The 21,379-nt window shown below is 50.4% G+C and overlaps 1 protein-coding gene across 1 annotated transcript in view; it reads right to left on the reverse strand.

The window, feature by feature from the left end:
• LOC104580690 (scavenger receptor cysteine-rich domain-containing protein DMBT1-like) overlaps window positions 1-14,154 on the reverse strand; it is a 72,410-nt gene extending 58,256 nt beyond the window's left edge. The window contains exons 1-10 of the mRNA XM_088521937.1: window positions 14,112-14,154; window positions 12,133-12,441; window positions 10,376-10,728; window positions 9,574-9,886; window positions 8,235-8,549; window positions 6,972-7,280; window positions 6,866-6,874; window positions 5,419-5,721; window positions 4,425-4,739; window positions 2,708-3,022 (exon numbers count right to left, since the gene is read on the reverse strand). Of these exons, the coding sequence (XP_088378063.1) occupies window positions 2,708-3,022; window positions 4,425-4,739; window positions 5,419-5,721; window positions 6,866-6,874; window positions 6,972-7,280; window positions 8,235-8,549; window positions 9,574-9,886; window positions 10,376-10,728; window positions 12,133-12,441; window positions 14,112-14,154 (2,584 nt within the window). The remainder of the gene's footprint in view (window positions 1-2,707; window positions 3,023-4,424; window positions 4,740-5,418; window positions 5,722-6,865; window positions 6,875-6,971; window positions 7,281-8,234; window positions 8,550-9,573; window positions 9,887-10,375; window positions 10,729-12,132; window positions 12,442-14,111) is intronic.
• Between the last annotated feature and the right edge of the window lie 7,225 nt (window positions 14,155-21,379).

Genomic DNA, 21,379 nt, shown 5'->3' on the forward strand with positions numbered 1-21,379 from the left:
TTTCCAGTGTCTGGATATCACTAGGAGAGACAACACCTGTTGAGGTGTGAGCAGGTGGACAAATTGCTCAACATCTTGGCAGAACTGAAAGCAGAGATGTTGTGGTTTGATGGGGGCAGGCAAATGTGGTAAGAGATGAATCCCCTTGCATTCCAGCTGATCCTCAAATGTTAGAAGGACTGAGGTCACTTTGACACATCTCTTAATAGGGATACCAAATACTTTGATAACTATAGGCCCGACTCTGGCAGTACCGGATTCATAGTGTCAACTGTAGGTCCGATGGCCTTCAAAACAGCAAATTGAGTTCACAAATAGTATGATCAGCTATAGGCCCAACTCTGGCAGTATCAGGTTCACAAACTGCCTGTTGACTGTAGGTCTGATCACCTTCAAAACAAGTGGTTGAGTTCACAAATAGCATGATTTATTCAAATGCAACATTTAGAGAACTGGTTTCGGATGGCAATACAGGAAATTCTCTACTACAGTGTGGGATTTTAGCTAGTGTCTAGTGTACAAATGCTCAGTCATCGCTCACCCCAGAACATGGGAGAGGGCTCTCAACCACAAGGAGTCTCCTCAGGCAGTGTCCTGACCCAAGGGCAGGAAAGGGGTTCAGCCTGTTGACTGATCCAGAAGTTACAATGGAATCTTCCATCTCCCTTCTTCCTTCTTTCTTTCTTCCCCAGTTCCTCTTCCTTCTTTTTCAGTTCCCTCTTTCTTCTTTCCCTCTTCCTTCTTTCTTCTTCCTACCACATCCCTCCTTCATTCACCTTTTATATATTTTCTTTTACATTTAGGTGGAGCTTGAGTGACTCTAGTCATGCTTACTTTTGTTATTGCGGTAGCTATCTTTCACCTCAAACAAGGCTCTGTATTACCATAACTTCTGTTAGGCCCTAGTTTTTCTCTTATTTCCCCTTTCTCGAGCAATTCTGCTGTACTCCTTCAGCATCACGCCTGCTAAACCATGTTCCTAAGTGCCTCATCTACATTTTTTTTAAATACTGAGAGGGACAGTGATTTCACCACTTCCCTGGGCAGCCTGTCCCAATGCTTCACCACTCTTTCCATGTAGAAATTTTTCCTAAAATCCAACCTGAACCTCCCCTGGTGCTACTTGAGGCCATTTCCTCTTGTTCTGTCGGTAGTTATTCTGGAGAAGAGATTGACTATCTCCTCACTACAACCTCCTTTCAGGTAGTTGTAGAGAGTTGTGTCAAAACAGCTGCCCAGGACTGAGGGGACTTTCAGGGACATTTTTTGATCTGCTGATGCCCATGGTCTGCAAAGCTGAGAGACAGTGTACCACCCTGGCTTGTCTCAGAGAGGCTGGATGCTCTGTGCATCCAGGGGTTGGAAACCTGTTGTGACTTCCTGACACTGAGGCCAGGCAGCAGGTGATACCACTTCTTGTCCCAAGGGGACCTAATCATTGCTTTTTCCTCCCCAGGGTCCAGCTCTTCTCGCTCTGGTGATGTAGAGAAGTGCAGAACATGAGAACCCCAACAAGAGCTCGGTGATCTGACAAAGAGCCAAGGCAAAGGTTGGAAAAAGTTGTGTTTGGTTGTAAGAGGGAGACGCTGACGTCTTGTGGGCAGGACAACCTGTACCAGCTTGTTCTGCAGAACTGATGTCTGCTAAGTGTTTCCCTCGGTGTTTTTGTACTTTTTGGGTTATAAAAGCAGTAAGAACTTCTCCAAGCATATCAAAATGGGCCAGTTTAATGTAAATATCAAATATTAAAAGGATGTAGGATTTGAAGTCCTCTTTGCACACATTGTCCCCAGAGGCAGGGATGGAGGGGCAGGTCCTTGCACCGAGGTACTGCTCACGAGGCGATATCAGGGAGTGAGCTGCAGTTGTCCCTCTGTCCTTCCTGGGGCTTATCCTGGGGCAGTGTCATTCCCTTGGTTTCCCAGCTGATTTCATTTGGAGGCTCCTCTGCAGCCTCTGCCTTGTCTGTGTGGTGCTCACCTCCCTGGATCCAATGTGTCCTTTGGGGGTTCAGCTCTACCTCGTTGCCTGCAAAGCAGAGGAACAGTGTGTCACAGGATGAAAGGGTTCCCACTCATCGGGAAGCCTAGGTCCTACAGGATGGGGCATCTCTCCCCTAGGAAAGAGCTGTGTGGTTGCACACAGCTTTGGTGATCTGTCTCCTATGTTGTCCATGGCACGGAGCGTGAGGGCCTGAGCAACGCTGCAGGAAGAGGCAAAGCCCCTGACAGAACAGCTCCTGGGGATGGTGAGGCATCTTACCTGAGTGATGGAGGACTTTGTACCTCTTTCTCCTCCATTTTAGGAAGAGGACAGCTCCACTCATCATCACCAGAGTCAGCGATACCACCAGCCCCAGCAGCAGAAGCACTGGCAGAGGGATAGTGGAGCTGGACATGGCTGTACCTGGCAGAGAACGTGAAGCAATGTGCTTAGCACCCTTCAGGTACCAGTGCTGCAGCCAAACACCTCAACCTGCAGCCTCTTCCTATCTCCCTGCCCATCAGAGGAAGGTCACCTTCATTCTCATCCTCCAAAGATTAGTCCTCACCCCAATGCCCTTGGCCTGGCTCCATCCATGTCTTTATGCTCCCATAGAGCATCCTCTCTATGGTCCTCTCTATGCATCCATGTCTCCATGGCTCTATCCAGAGGGCAAAAACCCAGCCTGCAGTGCTGCTGGGCTAGTACCTGGGGACAGCACTACCTGTGCACACCACGCCAGCATCCTCCCCGTGGTCACAGTTGTGTTCTCCCCACGCCTTGGTCCTGCACTCGGAGAGGGCAGCCTCCCTCCCAGTGCACTTGACATCATCCAGCCAGATGGGGTCAGCCCCTGGTCCAAACGCTGCGGACCCCGGGGCTGAGACAGCCGCCCCACAGCCCAGCTGCCGGCACACCACGTCGGCGTACGCCAGCTTCCAATCATCATCGCACACCGTTCCCCACCGCTGGGCGTGCAGCACCTCCACTCGACCTGAACAGCGGCTTGAACCGTTCACCAGGCGGATGGTGGGTGGCTCTGAAAGAGAAAAACAGCAAAACAAAAAAACGCAACAAAACAAAACCCAAGATAGCTAAGGAACTATTCCCTGCAGGGCTTTGAGGCAACAAAAGGGCTCAGAAAGGATGTCTGAGAGGCTGCATGGAAAGTCTCCAGGACAATTATGCTGCACTCAGCACTGCTCTGAGCAGTGGGAACAGTCTCAAAGCCTCGTATTGAATCCCAGGAAAGGGTTTCTGTGTTCGCTGTCACCTCTGGAGGCAGGACAGGCCACTCTTTCCCTAGACTTTTAAGCACTCTTCCAGGAAGGCCTTGACAAAACAAATCTCTCAACATTGCAAAACACTCATATCAAGAAGTGTTGTTTTGGCTCCAGCTATGTCCAGCAGAGACTCACCTGCAGCTCCCAAAGGACACAGGTCTTACAGTAAGTCCAGTTTCACCTGCCAGTCCCATGAAAATATCTTGCATTCCCCTCAAATGTCATTCATACTAAGGGAGCTCATTTCTGGAAGTGTCTCTCACTCTCTATGGGCTAGAGGGGATGCCAAATGCCTTAAATGTGTTGGTGGGAGAGGTGGGGGCCACGTCCTTGCATATCCTAAAGAGCAGCCTTCAATATAAAGTGAGGTTGGGCAGACACTGAGAATTTCAGGTTATTTCAGGGAATCAGAGACCATCATGGAAATTGCTCCCAGAAGGATCTTCTCCAGGGAAACCTGGCTCCTGCACACAGCCACAACAGAGAGCTGGGAGCCCCAGTCCCAGTAGCTGTGAGGTTTCTGGTCCCCCTTGATTGAATACTATCATAGAATCATAGAATCATAGAATGCTTAAGGTTGGAAGGGACCTCTAGAGGTCATCTAGTCCAACCCCCCTGCACACACAGGGTCACCTAGAGCACGTGGCACAGGACTGCGTCCAAGCGGGTTTGGAAGATCTCCAGAGAAGGAGACTCCACAACCTCTCTGGGCAGCCTCTTCCAGTGCTCTGTCACCCTCACTCTTAAGAAATTTTTCCTTAAGTTCATGTGGAACTTTTGGTGCTTCCATTTGTGGCCATTTCCTCTAGTTCTGTTGGTGGCCACCAGTGAAAAGAGGCCGGCACCATCCTCCTCACTGCCTCCCTTGAGGTCCTTATAGACACTGCTCAGGTCCCCTCTCAGCCTTCTCTTCTCCAGCTGAACAGGCCCAGCTCCCTCAGCCTCTCCTCATAGGGCAGATGTTTCAGGCCCCTCATCATCCTCATAGCCCTGCGCTGGACTCTCTCCAGCAGTTCCACATCCCTCTTGTGCTGTGGAGCCCAGCTTGGACCTTGGGGCATGCAGCAATCTGGCAGCTGTAACCGTTGTCTCAGAAGGGTCATTTCACTGTGCAAGCCCACCAGCTCACCCTGGCCCTGCTTGCTGAATGTGCATTACCTGAGCACACCACACTGGCATCTTCACTGTGGGTACATCCGTGGGTTCCCCATGGCTTGGCTGGGCACTTGGAAAGCGTATCTTCTGTCCCAGCACAGTCCACCCCGTCCATCCAGATGGGATCGTGGCCTTGCCCAAACTGTGCCTGTCCGGGGGCTGAAATGGCTGGGCCACAGCCCAGCTGCCGGCACACCACCTCAGCCTCCTCCATGCCCCAGCTGTGGTCACAGACGCTGCCCCATCGTCGCTCATGCAGCACCTCGACCCTCCCCATGCAGGGGCTAGAGCCATTCACCAGCCGGAGCTCGGTCGGGTCTGAAATGGGTCAGAGAGAGAAGCACTAGGAAGGACATCTGCATTTACCCAGGGTCTACGAGGCACTGCAGGAGAAGGGCTCTGCTTCCCCTTCCCGCATGCATAGGCCTTGCTGCCCAACTTCGGAGCTTCTATGGTCTTTGGGAACAGCCAGAAGGGATTTACCAAGGACAAATCATGCTTTCCCTTTGTGATTCCCTTTGGTGCTGTGTTAAGCAGCTGTGTGGGAAAGGGAAGACTAGTAGGTGTTGTGTACCTTGGCTTTACTGAGGCCTTGGGCAGTGTCACACCTACTATTATTAGAGCCAACCTGGAGTTATATAGACTGAAGAAGTGGATGGGAATTTGGTTGTATTGCTGGGCTGAAAAGACAGTTCAGTCAAACTGGTAGCCAGTTACCAGTGGCATCTTTCAAGGGCCTTATACTGAGGCCAAAGCTATTTAATGTCTTTGCTAATGACACAGGAGAGTGTACGCTCTTGGCAGGTTTGAAGATGATTCTACGTTTGCACCGGTGCTGTGCCAAGGGCCTTTTGCAGCCCCAGCCTTCTGCAGCTTCCCTTGGCACGGGGTCAAACGGGATTCATAGGGGAATGTGGACACCTCCATCACTACTATCCTGCCCTCTGCCATGCTGTCGCAAATAACCTGGCAATTAGTTCACATCAGAGAGGGTTACCTGAGCATTCAACACTGACATCTTCTCTGTGACGGCACTGCTGGACTCCCCATGGGGTGCCTGGACACTCCGAGAGCGTGGCTTCTGTCCCCGAGCAACTGATGTTCGTCAGCCAGATGGGACCTTGTCCTTGTCCAAAGGACTTGCTGGGAGCTGAGAGAGCCACCCCACAGCCCAGCTGCCGGCACAGCACTTGAGCATCCTGCATGTCCCAGCCCTCTGCGCACACACTGCCCCACGTGTGGTTGTGCAGCACCTCGACTCTCCCCACGCAGGGACTGGAGCCGTTCACAAGCTTGAGATCTAGGACAAAAGAGACAAGCAGCTGCTGAAATGTAACGGACAAGAAGACACTCCAATGCCCCTGCATCAGTGCCAGGAGGCCTCAAAAAATCATCCTGCATGGGTGGTCAGCGACCGGGTGTAGCTGCCACAGGACCAAATTCCATCATTCCTCTGAAGTGTCTGCACTTCATGGCCATGATCCATAATACACATCTGGAGCATTGTGTCCACATCTGGAGTATTGTGTCCAGTTCTGGGGTCCACAGTACAAGAGGGATGTGGAGCTGCTGGAGAGAGGCCAGTGCAGGGCTACGAGGATGATCAGGGGCCTGGAACATCTGCCCTATGAGGAGAGGCTGAGGGAGCTGGGCCTGTTCAGCCTGGAGAAGAGAAGGCTGAGAGGGGATCTAATCAGTGTATATAAGTACCTCAAGGGAGGCAGTGAGGAGGATGGTGCCGGCCTCTTTTCAGTGGTGGCCACCAACAGAACTAGAGGAAACAGCCACAAACTGAAGCACCAAAAGTTCCACAGGAACTTAAGGAAAAAATTCTTAAGAGTGAGGGTGACAGAGCACTGGAACAGGCTGCCCAGAGAGGTTGCGGAGTCTCCTTCTCTGGAGACTCCAAACCCGCTTGGACGCAGTCCTGTGCCACGTGCTCTAGGTGACCCTGCCTGTGCAGGGGGCTTGGACTAGATGACCTCTAGAGGTCCCTTCCAACCTTAAGCATTCTGTGAGTCTATGATTCTATGATTCTGTGATTCTGTGATTCTATGAATAACACATGGCCAGGTTAGGAGACTAGGAGACTATCTGTTGCCTTAGGAACCAGAGCCCTGTGTGACACCGCTCCTGAGATCTCAACGCCTGCTGTGGCAGGGCCATGGGGTGGGAGTGTACCACCTTGCAGCCTCATTCCTGCAGCTCCGTGCAGACCACGTCCATGGGAACTGCCCTGCAAGCTGGGCTGACCAAGGCCACCATTGGCCAGCTGCCTGATAGCCTCCCTCTGCACAGACCTGCTCGGGATTTGCGGTGGATCTGAAGGAGTTGCAGACAAGAGGAACAGAGTTGCAGACAAGAGGAATTTACAATAGGGACAAGGACCACCGCTGTTTATGGATGTGGCCACCTGCTCCTCCTGGCATCAGGCTTCCTGCAACGCGTTGGGTCTCTGCACCAAGCAAGCGCCCACACCAGGCTGCCTGAAAGGGAACATGCACCACCCAGCACGTAAAGCATGCCCAGATGTGACAAGAAGCAGTGTACCTGAGCAGACCACAGCAGCACCTTCCTTCTGGGCACAGGCATGGGGTCCCCAGGAACCCGTCGGGCACTCAGAAAGGGTATGTTCCATCCCTGAGCAGTTCACACCTTCCAGCCAGAGGAGCCCTCGCCAAAAGTGGGCTACTTTGGGGGCTGAGAGAGCCACCCCACAGCCCAGCTGCCGGCACAGCACTTGAGCATCCTGCATGTCCCAGCCCTCGGCGCACACGCTGCCCCACGTGTGGTTGTGCAGCACCTCGACTCTCCCCACGCAGGGACTGGAGCCGTTCACCAACCGGAGGGGAGGTGGCTCTGAAACAGGGGAAAAAAAAAAAAAGAGCAGAATGAGCAGTTGAGATGTTCCTGAACATCCGATCAGGACAGACCCTTGGAATATAATTACTGCTAAAGCCACAAGCCTTCCAGATGGACCAGGTCTTTATGGAGGGACCAGCCTTGCTATCAGCCTGCTCTTCTGAGAAGAAAAGGCAGTTGAGGAACCACATTTAACAACTTTAGATAGAAAACGCACCCCTACAATTGAAGTAATCTTGTGGATGTGCCTGTGGGTGATCTGCAAGAGCAAGTCAAAGGAAACCAGGAGACAGGGATGTTGGCTGTGTACAGGGCAATTTGTGCAGTGAACGCTATCCATGGACTAAGTTCATAAAGTGCACTCATTGCCCTGAAGGTGATAGAGGAAATGTGCTCATTAGGGAATAAAATGCACAAAGACATCTCCAAGATGGGTAGGAGAAATAGCCTCACCCAAAAGACTGGGGAAAGAGAAATAAAATGAGCATCTGAGAAGCTGTCTGAGCATTTTCCATCACCATAACAGTAAAAAGGACTCCTCTAGGGCAATATGCATTGCACTAATTTGAGTAGGATGAGACCAGACTGACTTTGCAGCCACCAGCTCCCTGCATGAGTACTGAGGGCTCTGTGGCTTCAGACAGCAAAATCCCAGAGACGGGACCCGGTGCATGAGGCTCAGTACCGGGCAGTCCCCAGAGCACGGATTGCCTCTGGCTATGAACCTGCATGGAGCCGCTGCCTGTGCCCCGGGAAGGTGTTTGGCCCCAGAGCCAGCCCTGCTATGGGGGTGGCCGAGGATGCGGCATGCAGGAGGCGCTGCACGGAGCTGGCACGGGGACATGGACGGGGCCAGGAGCAGCTGGCAGCACCCGGTGCTGACCTGCCACCTTCCCCGTCCCTGGGCAGCGCGGCGCAGAAAGGCAGGGAAATGGCACGGGTGACGGTTACCTGCACACACGACACTGGCTTCCTGCCCGCGGCTGCAGTTACGGGGTCCCCAGGGCTCGGCAGGGCATTCGGAGAGGGCGGCTTCCCTCCCCGTGCAGTGAACTCTGTCCAGCCAGAAGGGCCCGTGTCCGTGGCCAAAGTGAGCTGAGCGGGGGGCAGCGAGCGCAGCCCCGCAGCCCAGCTGCCAGCAAACCACGAGGGCATCCAGCAGGTCCCAGCCGGCATCACAGACGCTGCCCCAGCGCTGCTCGTGCAGCACCTCCAGCCTCCCCGAGCAGCGGCCGGAGCCGTTCACCAGCCGCAACTCCGTGGGATCTGCAATGGGAAAGGCCTGGAGCATACAGGGACACACGGATGCACATGTCCAGGCCTGGCACCTCCAGCAGGCCTGAGACCACAGATACCTCCGCAAGGGCTTCAGGCCATGAGGAGGAGCGGGCACAGCATTCCAAGGGGTTTAATGACTGACACTTCCCCACACATCCTGCAGGGAGCTCTCCCATAGCGGAGGCTACCGAATTTCCCCTTAACCATCAGCAGAGAGGCATGGGTACATCTATATCGGGCTTTTCAGGTCATCCTCAGAGGATACCTGATGCACTGGGTGAGATGAGCTACTACATCACTCTGGCCCCATTAGACCTGGGCATGGAGCAGAGCAGCCTGGAGGTAGCAGGTCTGCATCACTCTTCGTGTAACAGCAAGGTCCAGAGGGATGAAGGTGTCCAGCACGTGAGCTGTGGTGGGAACACCTTGCCTAGGGCTCCTGTCTCCCAGGCCACAGCTCTGGAGCAGCAGGGACAGCAGAGCATCAGCGCTGGGAAGTTGTCTAGCATGTGAGCCTCAACCTCAGCTATCAGAGGCCTGGAGCTGTTGCCCCAGAACTGGCCCTTCTTATGCTCCCAAACACACGCGTGGGGAAGAGAGGAAGACGACAGCCTCCCCGTGCAGAACAGAGGTAATGGCCACAAACTAAAGCACCAAAAGTTCCACAGGAACTTAAGGAAAAATTTTTTAACAGTGAGGGTGACAGAGCACTGGAACAGGCTGCCCAGAGAGGTTGTGGAGTCTCCTTCTCTGGAGATCTTCCAAACCCGCTTGGACGCAGTCCTGTGCCACGTGCTCTAGGTGACCCTGCGTGTGGAGGGGGGTTGGACTAGATGACCTCTAGAGGTCCCTTCCAACCTTAAGCACTCTATGATTCTATGAACAGCCCTGCACGCAATAACCTTTGCAAAAAGTGCAGCAGAGGCAAAGAGAGATCCCTGTAGAAATTGCAGACCCAGCCCAGCAGCATTGCCCCTTTTCCTGGCGCTGCAGTGACCCAGCTGCAGGATACCTGAGCACACCACAGCAGCATCTTTTGCATGGCCGCAAGCATGGACACCCCAGGGCTCGGCTGGGCATTTCAAGAGGGCCTCTTCCATCCCGGTGCAGTTCACCCCGTCCAGCCAGACGGGACCATGCCCTTGGCCAAAGAGAGCTGAACCAGAGGCAGAGAGCGCAGCCCCGCAGCCCAGCTCCCGGCACACCACCTCCGCGTCCAGCAGGTCCCAACCATGGCCGCAGATGCTGCCCCAGCGCTCCTCGTGCAGCACCTCTACCCGTCCCGAGCAGCGCCCGGAGCCGTTCACCAGCCGCACCTCGCTCGGCTCTGCAAGAAGCACAAACACAAAGGCTAAGTGACCCGGTGGCCACAGACGTCTCCTCTGTCCTTTTACCCCCATGTTGACCAATGCAGTCCCCCCACACACATGGCTGAAGAGGCATGGGACTCAATGCAAAGAGGTGCTCAGGACAGACCCATGCAAACAGCAGAGGAGCAGGCATTGCAGCAGGAGCTTGGGTGGGACCAGAAGCAGGACTGCTCCTAGCTCTGCTCCGTGTTCCAGTGGGGCCAGCTCCCTTGGGCCCCTGATGCTCAGCTCCACATGCTGCACAGGCAGCAAGATCATGTCTGTAGGGACTCCGCTAGGCATCACGATGGATTTGCAAACGATGACCAGCTCCCCACCAGACCCAGCCCTTTGAACACCACACTTCCACAGCATTCCTACCTGCGGGGTTCCCACCAGTACAAAGGGCCAGAGACCCTCCCTCGGTTGCCACCTGCCTTTCCCAGAGACCAGTATTATCATGGCAAATGGGGCAGGAAAGGAGGTACCTGCGCACACCACACCGGCATCGTTTTGGTGGCTGCAGTGATGCACTCCCCATGGTTTGGCCCTGCATGCGGCCAGGGAACCCTCTGATCCTTGGCATTGCACCTCGGTCAGCCAGATGGTGCCAGATCCTTGCCCAAACTGCGCCGAGCCATTGGCTGAGATGGCAACCCCGCATCCCAGCTGCCAGCAGGCCACCTCTGCATCCGGCAGGTCCCAGCCTTCGTCGCACACCGTGCCCCACTGCTCGTTGTGCAGCACCTCCACTCTCCCGGTGCAAGGACCCAGCCCGTTCACCAGGCGCAGTTGGGGTGGCTCTGCAATGAGGGAGCACAGACAGCACCGATTAGGGGAGATATGGGGGTAAGAGGCATGAACATCACTTATTATGTGGAACTGCAACGTGAGATGGGTTTGTAGAGTAGTGGGACCCCCCCCACGTCTCATTATCCCCATCCATTTCTGGCTGTGCTGGCCATGTTTCTAGTCAAGAGTCTTTCTGTCTGGCCTGGGCATGGGGCTATTCCCATTCACATGAACCAAGACGAGAGACACAAATAGACTGGAAAGAATGTGTCCTGTGCAGGGAAGTACTCCCAGAGCTATATGCAGCTCATTCCACTTATTCAGAGACCTGGGGACATGGCAGGACACAAAGCAGCCCCTAGAAAACAAGGACAGCCCTGGGTAGAAGAAAGCTCTTGATGGCACTTTCTGGTGACCCAGAAAACACTGGTCAGGGAAATGCTCTGCTTTAGCCTGAGATGGTATTTGTGGTTTGAAGAAGCAGAGATTTCAGTGGCTGGTAACTGAAGGGGAATGGTGCAGGATGCACCACACGGACAGAACCATATGGAGGATGCACTGTGAGAGAGGGCAAAGTATGGAGGACATACCATAGCACAGTCTGTACTGGATGCACTGGAAAAGAGCACAGCACATGGAGGATGCATGTTCAGATGCATGAAGGATGTGGCAGAGGATAGTGCATGCAGCATGTGCGTGCAGAAGACACATGCAAAAGGGATGCCCAGCAGGCTCTGTGATATCCGCAATGGAGCAGGTGAGCTGATTTCTCCCAGAGTCAGTATCAAGGCTGTTCCCTGCTGTCACAGAAATGCATTTGCTTCAGCCTTGCATTCCCCTTGCTTCGTTGTCTTGGTTGGGAAGGCCAGGGCATCACTGGGGTATCCAAGCAGATGGTTGGAGCAGAGATCCCCAGGGCAGTCTGCTGGCGTGCCATGGTCCCGCATCGTGGTTCCCAGGCCATCACACTCTTTCCTGCCTGACTGAGCCATCTGATCCCCTCTGGCCATGAATGACCATCGCCAGATCTGCCATTCGGTTGATATTGGCTTGACTCTTACCTATCTTTGGTCAAACCCATGCTGTTATTCCATGGTCAGTCAATATCTGACGTACGATTTTGTTTGTGTTGCAGGAGAATTTCATGAGCAAAAGCAGAGATTGGTGAAGCCAGGCTAAGCAGTCAGATATGGCTTTCTTTGAAAGAGGGGTTAGCATTCATTCACACAGCTGCCCATGTTGTGTCTCTCTTGCATGTTCCTACTCCCATTCATGGTAACTCAGTGCTTGGGTGTGTGGTGAAATGCCACAGATGGCTTTATGGCTTTTTGTCTTAAAGCCCTTACATCGTGAGCAGATCAGCACAGTCCCACCTGCCCACAACACCAAGACCTCAACTCTGCTGCGCCTGTAAGGAGAATGGTGATTACCTGCACACTTCACATCAGCATCTTCTCTGTGATGGCAGTCTTTGACTTTCCGGACACTGCACTCCATCAGGGACCCCTCTGCCCCCGAGCACTGCACTGAACTGAGACTAAACGGTTTGGGTGTCTTCCCAGATGGAGCTGAGCTCGAGGCCAGCAGGGCCATGCCACAACCCAGCTGCCGGCACACCACAGCAGCGTCCAGGAGATCCCAGCCATCATTGCACACTGTGACCCACTGCTGCTCGATGAACACTTGTACTTGCCCTGTGCAGCGGCTGGAGCCATTCACTAGTTGCAGCAGAACTGGGTCTGGAAGAGAGAGAGGTGGGGACATGTAAAGAATTAAGCACCTTTCCCAGGTTACTATGAGGAAGTGCGCAGGGAGCCATCCCTGTGCAAATGTCACAGGCACCCTGGAGCTCCTTGAATATTCCTGGACACCTGCACCTGAATGGATCCTGTCCCAGGATCACAGCTAGACATGAGCACGGGGATGACGTCTGCGTTTAGGTATCATTCACCCCACCTAAGGCTCTAGTAATTGGCAGTTTGCAGGAGCTAGAAACGATAAATAGTGCTAAATTTGCTAAGGGTATCCCAGGGTTTACCCACAGACTGCTATTCACTCTAGTGCTGCAAGGTGGACATTGGATATATATATACACAGTGCATCATTTTAATACACAAAATATGCATATATATGTGTGTGTATGTATCTATGCACACAGTATTGTTGCATAGACTATACTAAGGAAACAGTTTTATGCTGCACATTTAATAGCAATATTAAAATAAAAGGTATGTTGAGAGTCCAAGTGCTAGTCCTACTGTGGTGGATTCCTTAGGCTTTTAATGCTTTTTGAGAGACAATATCTCCTCTTACAGCATCACCGAATAATTGAGGCTAGAAACAAACCCTGCTCATCTCTGGCCCAGCCCTGTCCTCAAAGCAGTTTCTGCTAGACCAATTGTTTCAGATTTGTCCAGTTGAAGTTTGGATAATCCAAAGATATCAATCCCACAACCTCTCTGGGCTTCTGCTCCCATGTGTCAGACTATCCTCATAGAGGAAACATTCCTCCAACTCTCTAATAGGAATTTCTGTTCTTCCAGAGTGTGACTGCTGCCTCTCATCCTGTCACTGCATCTCTGAGGAGAGTGTGTCTCGCTCTTCTCTGCATCCTCCCATCAGGTAGCTGCAGACAGTAAGGCCTCTTCTCCAAACTGAACAAATCCAACTCAACCTCTGCATATTTGTCATACTCCAGTCCCCAGTCATCTTAATGGACTCTACTGGATGCACCCTAGTATGTCAATGTCTTTCTTGCACTGCAGAGCTCCAGATTGGTCAGAGTACCCTAGATGTGGTCTCAGAAGTATCGAAGAGAAAGGAAGAGCCTCATCCTTTGACTTACAGGCTGCACTCCTGTTGATACAACCTAGGATGCAGCTGGTCCGTGCCGAAAGGGTGATCTGTTGCCTCCTGATCAACTTGTTCACCAGGACTCCCACCTCCTTTTCTGCAAAGCTGCTTTCTATGCAGTTGCCTACCCAGGCTGTCCTGTTGCACACAGTTTTTGCATCCTAGGAGCATGACTTTGCATTTGCTTTGGTTGAACTTCTTGAGGTTCTTCAGATGGTTTCTCCAGGTTCTTGAGGTCCCTCTGCATAACTAATCTGCTCTACAGAATACGGATTGCTCTCTCCAATTTGATATTATCCACAGATTTGCTTAGAGTGCTGTTAATAAAGACTTTAGACAGTCTTGGACCAGCACCAATCCCTGAGAATCATCACTAGTAACAAGGTGCCTGTTGGACTTCATAACCCTGACCAGCACCTTTTGAGACTGGTGATCTAGCCTTCTGTTCCACCTCCCTTATCAACCACTTATCCAGTCCATATCTTGACCACTTTGGCTGTAAGGATGCTATAGGAGATGGTGAAGAATGCCCTGCTAAATTCAAGGTACACGGCACCATCCACATAGCCAGTCAGATCATCACAGAAGGCATCCACCATGTTCAGAAATAAGCTGCCTTTGACAAATTTCTGATAGTCATTCCAAATGTCTTTCTTGTCCTTCATTTATCTGGAAATAGCTTCCAGAAGCTGTGCAATTTTCTCTTAGGTGCCACTAAACATTCCCAGAGACTGAGGTGAGACTGACCAGTACGTAGTTCTCTCAGTTTTCCTCATTACTCTCTTTGAAGATGGTGCAATTTCTTTTCTTCTTTTTTATTTCTTTTTTTTTTTTAAGCACAACCTTTCAAAGGTGGTGGAGAGCAGCCTCACGATAACACTGGCCAGGTTGTCTCAGCATATTGACATATTGACTAGTCTCACGGCCCAGTTTATCTGGCCTCCATAAAACATGCACCATTCAGTTCAACTGCAGCCTGAACCTGCAGTTAGCACCCGGGCCAGTCCCATGGCCCAGATGCCTACATCATACTTCTGCATCTTATATATCCCAAGCCAGTTGAATTGGATGGCATTGCTTTTCCTGGTTTCTTCTCTGGACATCATCTTATCTATAGTCCTGTTGAAGGATGCATCATAGACACCTCTGCATTGCTTCAAGTTGGAGATGAGCCCTAATGGTGGAGCTCCCTTGTTGCTGTGCCTCACCAAATGATCCCATTGGTTCCAGTGGAAACTGATCCTTGTGTTTAGCTATTCAAATCCTATTGATAAATTGCAGAGAGGGAAGGTAGGGTTTCTAAATCAAACCAAGGTCACTCCACATGTTCTCAGAAACTCCAAGGATTCATGAGTAACAGCTCATAACCTCATTTACAGTTTCTATTGCCTTTGTCACTGGGCTCCTGGCTCAGCTGGGAGTGCCTCTTCCTTTGGGATGACATTTGTCTAAAATCTCCACGGATTTTCTGCCACCATCTCTGCTTCTCCCGATGTCTTCAAGCTGAGGACTGCATTTTAACCAATATTCCCCATTTAAAATGCTCTGCAGGAAACTGTGGCCAAAGAGCTATTTACTGTGATGATAAGAATGATGCTGGAATCTTCCAGTACTGGGTTCCATCCTTGGAGGTGTCCAAGGCTTGATTGGGTGAAGTGACAGCTACCCTGTCCTAGTGCTATCCTTGTGCTGTGAGTAGGAGTTTGGATTGTAGATTTCCAAGGTCTCCTCCTACCAGCACTAAAGGTGGAGGATGAAGCAATGACTGGACCTAAATTTGGATCCAAATTACCCTTTGCAACATTACACAAGCTTTATCCCGCTCTCCTCACCCAGCAGATGGGATGACTGCATCCTGCACACGGTGATTCACACATCATCCTTATGTACCACTCACCACGGTTAATACTGACCTGCCACCATCACTCCAGGGAAGGAAACTGCAAAAAAGGAAATGCAGGCTGTAAGTCTCTATCCCTACAGCTTGGTAAAATCTGCGCACTGTACATTAACTCACACACAAGCTATCCAGTAGGAGGTAAAACAGGACAAGCTACTTTGTGATTCTTGTTGCAGTGGATTTGGGACTAAATTGTCTTTTCAGGCTATCCTGGGCTGTAGGAATGATCTTACTAGCTTTCTTGATGGAAAAGATACAGCAGCTCCCATTACATCCCCCTAAGAGACAGTTGTTTTTCCGCTTTGCAGTCATTCATGGAAAAGACATAGAATCACAGAATCATTATGGTTGGAAAAGACCTTCAAGAACATCCAGTCCAACTGTAAACCCATCACCACCATGCCTGCTAAACCATGTCTGTAAGTGCCTCATCTGCATGTTTCTTGAACACTGCCCACATGCATATTACTTAAGGGCTTGTTTTGCATTATTTTTTCAGGTCGTCTTCAGACAATTCATGCATATCTGCTGTTCCTTCGCTACATTTAGATAACTCCTGACTAGATGTTCTGTTGACATGTTTAGCAGACATGTATTAATGTGTAAAGAATCAGGGATATACAGAAACCAGCTAAGAGAAGGTGGTGAACAGAGGGGTTCCCTTTGGCTAGGAAATGCAGGTAAGTAGGATTTGCTAATTATAGTGAAACCATTCGGAATGCAAATAAAAACCTTGCTGCACATCGAAATTCATGGCATTGCATCACACAAGCAAATAACCATAGTCTTGTGCAAAGGTCTGGATATTTAGCAATTTCTCTAGGGATTTATGGGTAGAACTTAAAGCATGAACCATTTATCTATGGAGAAACTTAAATGGAGATGTAGAGGCGTGTAAGAGTTCATGCACCAATGAGGCATCTAAATCTCCATGATAATTTATGGAAATTTATGTTACCACTCATCTGATCACACATGGGCATCTAGATAGAAACTAAGCACCAGGAGCTGTTGGCTGTGACATGGGACAGAGGAGTAACCTGTGCCTTTCTGGGTTGGTATCTGGACACCAGCTGAACACAGATTGAATCCAATCACAAATATCTTGGCAATTAGCAGTGAGTGCAGTGGCTTGATAGCTCAGTCCAGGCACATGGGGACAGTGGCCTGATTTATCAGACCCCTACACCACAGACTGTTGACATTATCCAGTCATAAGGTGTGTTCTCCTTAAAAAAACACTGTTAATGGGTGTTAAGTAATTTATGTTAATATTTGAGGCAAAAAAATAGATCATTTACATAGTCTTAGAAATGACAGGACAAGGCAAACCTCTGGCTCTTTATAGTCTTGTCGTCTTAGAAGGACCATGGTTAGTCCTGGAAGCCCTGAAAGAGACACATTTTGCTGCTGTCGGGAAAGCTGAAAGAGAGGAAAAAATCCACTCACCCCAGAGCCCTGCCAAGAGGACAAGGGTCCTTGTGAGGCTGGGTCCAGCACACTTAGCCAGGTAGCCCCTGCAGCTATCGCAGACCCTGTAGGGGAACAGGATATATGGCAAATCTCTGCTTGAAATGATTTGGCATCCTGAGCCTCCGTTGATGGCCTCCTGCAGCAAACCCTTCTCAGGTGCTCCTCACTGCAATGATGTTTCAGAGATGCAGAAATGAATTTCTCTTGTGCCTTATTACACCACAAAGAAGGTAACGTGGCTCTGCTGAGTTAGACATCTCTATGCCTTGGGACATGGGGAGGATCTGGAAGGGACTGCAGATGGACAGAGGACAGCAGCACAGATTTATCCAAAGGATACGTTTAAAAACAGGAGGCTTTTTCACAGACTGAAGTCAAGTTAAATAAATTTTGCCCTGACATTTTTCGCTATGCACTCACGCAGGTTTTGTGACTCCAGCAAAATTTACTATTTACAACTTGCTCAGTCTTATGTGTTTGGAGGAAGCAACAGTGGAGGCCAGGCAGGAAACCACGGCATGTCTTGAATGGTCCTGGACACCCATGTTATAAACTGGACTGCACCCAGGCTTTGGGAATTGAGTTATCTTTCTTACAGAAGAGGGCATCAAAGTAGGTCTATACAAGGAACAATTAAGTAAACTAGGCTTTTGTAATTTAGAAGAGAGCTGACTGAGGACTATGGGATAGAACTAGACCATCATGGGAATCCTTGCAAGTATTAGGTAAGAAAAGAATGTCCATTCGTCCAACACAAAAACCAGTGCCACCAAACCTGGAAAGCAGCAATCAAAGAGGCAGAAAGAGGCAAACTTTTGCCCTTCCTTTCACTGAGCAGTGGGACTCTTCATTCCCAGATGTGGAGGATGCTAAAAGCTCATATGAGTTTGCAGGGAGTTGAGTAGATTCTGTGGAACAGAAATCTATGCAGAACACATTCCCGGATCAGGAAAAACCTGACAGTGGAGGCTGGAAGAGTATCTGGGGGGAGTTTCATACATACTTTCCTCTTATTTATACTCTTCCCTAGTCACTGGGCTTGGATCATTGAAAGTGGTTGGATATGGGTCTAGAGATCACTCAGAACCATTTATCTCCTGTTACCCTTATAGCCACTGGATAGTAAGAGGTTTTTTTCAGAGGACAGTTTATTTCTTCCTAATGTTAGGTCAGAGGAGCATTTCAGACCTTGCAGAAGAAAGCGGGAGAGAGGAACATACTCTTCCCTGAGCACTTGGATAACTCTTCTAATTTTCGTTCCCCTCCAGTACGTGATCTTTAGTCGCATTTTTTTTTTTTTATAGGGTATGACACGAGCTGCATGGAGCTGTTTTGAGGCAGAAGGGAATAGTGCTGCAGGAGTTAATGGAAAGGGTGGGGATGGGAGAGGGGAAGCAGAGCAGAGGGACAGAGCTTGCAGGACAGAGTTACGGTAGGGCTGGCAAGGAGCTGGCGAACAGTGAAGGCAGAGAGTAAACACAGTCAGGAGGGACTGGGGACCCGACAGCGAGGCTCTTTACCTGAGGTGCTGGAGGGTCATCTCTCAACTTCTGATCATCCAGGCTCCCATTCAAGACTGTTCTCCACCAAGTCCACCGGGCGGTTGATGCTCACTCCCGGGGTACTTTGCTCTGGGGTGGTCCCCAGGGACACCAGGCAGATGGAGATAGTGGCTGTGACACTGAGGAACAACAAAGGCAAGATGAGGGGCAGCACCGTGAGAGTGGAGGGAGCTGCCTTGCACCAATGTAGAGCAACAGGGCAATGCTGGGCTTTTGTCGGCTCCTCCCAACTCTTCTGAGGTCAGGAAATGTCTGCTCCCAACTGGGGACGGAAAAAACGGTCCCAAAGGGAAGCAGGGTCCTGGCAAAGGTTTGCCTAGAGGATTTTTTTATGGTGCTCTATGCTGTGGTCTGTGAAAAGCATTTATATTCACACACTGTGGAGGGAGATGTGTTTGAGATCCTGTGGGTCATATATTGTAGTCCCACAGTGAGTCATCTCCTATTCTCATAGGGGTTGATGGACAGCAACTGCTACCTTTCATTCAGCCTTATATATATATCATGCTATCTCCTTTCTTATAAGTCATCCAAAGGAGACAGAAGGTTTGAGACCTCTTGTTCTTGGAGTGGCAATGCAACTACCCATACTCGTTCCTTGCATCAGATAATTTTACCCATCTGCTTCCCATCATACCTGATGTCCACACGGTCCAGTATTGCAGCGCTCAAGGTGAAGTTTCTTCTGCTTCAGAATCCAAGTCCTTGACATCCAGTTCAGCACATGGATAATATATTTTATGATGAACCGGGCTCTGCACACAGCAGAAATGAGGTGAACAGGCATATCCACGTCACAGTGGCTGCATGTTTGGTCCTTCATGTCACTTACTGTGCACTCCTTGCACCACTATAATATTCTCCTGGAGTTCAGAGTGAGCAGATCTTTGATATTAGAAAGGGTCTGGGATGCTGTTTGCTTTGTGGCTCTTGGCCAGACTCCAGTGTATTTTTCAGGAGTGTCGGTTCCTCTGTTGTTCCACAGGAAAACTCTAAAAGGAAACAAAACAAAACTGAAAGAGCTCTCTGTGGTCACAGTCAGCATAGTAAGCCTTTTGCTTTACTGGCATCTGATGAACATATGTAAGAGGGATGCTGTCCTTTTTCAGCAGTATGATGAGATGAAGGTGCCTCATCCCTGTATTCCTCCCACATTCGGACTTTGTTCTGTTCTGGCCTACAGGGTAGATGCCTGTAGTGGATATTTGCAGCTCTATGATTTTCCCTTCAGGGCATCTTATTTCTCCATTGCTTTCTTGGCTTTGTACTGGGGGAAAAAGTCACTAAGGCAGGGAAATCACTGTGAGGGTGGGAAAAAGGGGAAGAGTTGCAGAATAAGGCCTGGTATTAGTGAGGCAAAGGGAGGCAGATTTCTGGGAACAGTGCTGGAGGTGAGGAAGTCAAATTAAAATTTGGGAAAATAATGGAAATCCTGGGATCTAAAGCTTGTAGATTACTGTTTAAAACTAGCAAACTGGAGAAGACAAGCAGAGACCCTTTGACTGCGAATGCCACTTAGAGGTGTCCAGAGCTATCTAGACGTACCAGGGATGAGAAATAGGTCTCAAAACCAGCAGATGACCTGCTATGAACCTTCATGATCTTGACCATTTCATGGGCCAAGAGGCCAATAGTACACCACTCCTGCACTCCAAGACATCGGTGCTACTTGTACATGGGGGATCCCAGCTTAATTCACTGTATAGAGGTCCCTCTGGATGTGGACAAGGCTCTATCCTTTACCCCTCCTCTGGTGGAAGGTGAAGACCCCTGCAGAGGCCTGGGGTAGTTCAGAAGCTTATCCTGGAGCCTGACCTGGGTGGGAGTAACATGGTGGGAATGGTGGAGAACATGGCAGGTTGGGACTTAAGTCTGGACCTCACTTCCATTAAGTATTCAAAACCTGCCTAGACAGGTCCTCATGCAATGTGATCTAAGGTGGAAGTCAGCCCCTATACAGGTCTTGGGGTTCTCACCTGGCCTCTTAAATGCTACTACAAAGGCCATGGGTCTCCAGCCCCATGTGTGTATTAGCCACTCAAGGGCAGCTCAATGAAGGTGTTGAAGAGGTTTTCAGGAGATGCTGGAAACTCCAGGGTTGGACACTAGAGGCTATGTGGCAGAAAATATGGCCAGGCAAGGTAAGACAATAGACCATAAACTTTTGGGTCGGAGAGAGAGGACCTGTTTCCATAGCTGGGCCATGAATGCTCCTGCTATTGCAGTGCAAATTTGCTGCTGTCAAGTTTCAGTTTTCTTTCTCCTGCTTCTTTTACATGATCTTCTCTTTCTTCTTGTAGGCACCCACCCTCCCATCCTGCAGTGGGCCTGAGTGGCTGTTCCTTTCATGGGAAAGCTACAGGTTGGAGACATTCCTCGTGGGAGCACAGAAGAGATAGGGAAGGGCAGCATGTAAATGTTTGGGCAGCTGTTTCAGGTTAGGGAAAACAGAACATCCTGTTTTCTCCACCTGCATTGAGCATGGGCAACGGATGAGAAGGGATGTGCAGAAATCTGCAGGAGGCTGGGCAGGGCTGAACTACGGTAGCAATGAATTTCATGCAAGTATGAAGCAGGGAAACTGGGAGCTGCATGGTGAGGCAGAAAAAGGAAGGTAAGGATTGGTTCCCATTATGGAAGTTGATGGTTTAAGCATTGCTGGTAGATGTGGCCAGTGAGGACAGCTTGTCTCTACTGTGGCGCCGAGCACTGGCATGCCACAGGGATGATGAAGATGAGGGTACAAGTGACCACGTCATTGGGGCACCTTCATCTGCCCCCTCAATATCCAGGAAGTACAGACCCCATGAGGCTGGGGAAGAGGTGTCTTGGAGCAGCAGGAGATGGGATAAGGCCCAGCCCTTTCCTGGCCATTGTCGGGGACGGGAT

Source organism: Tinamus guttatus, unplaced genomic scaffold (genome assembly GCF_059628265.1).
Source record: "Tinamus guttatus ecotype Peru unplaced genomic scaffold, ASM5962826v1 Tinamus_guttatus_pri_ptg000139l, whole genome shotgun sequence".
In the NCBI taxonomy this organism is placed as follows: Eukaryota; Metazoa; Chordata; class Aves; order Tinamiformes; family Tinamidae; genus Tinamus; species Tinamus guttatus.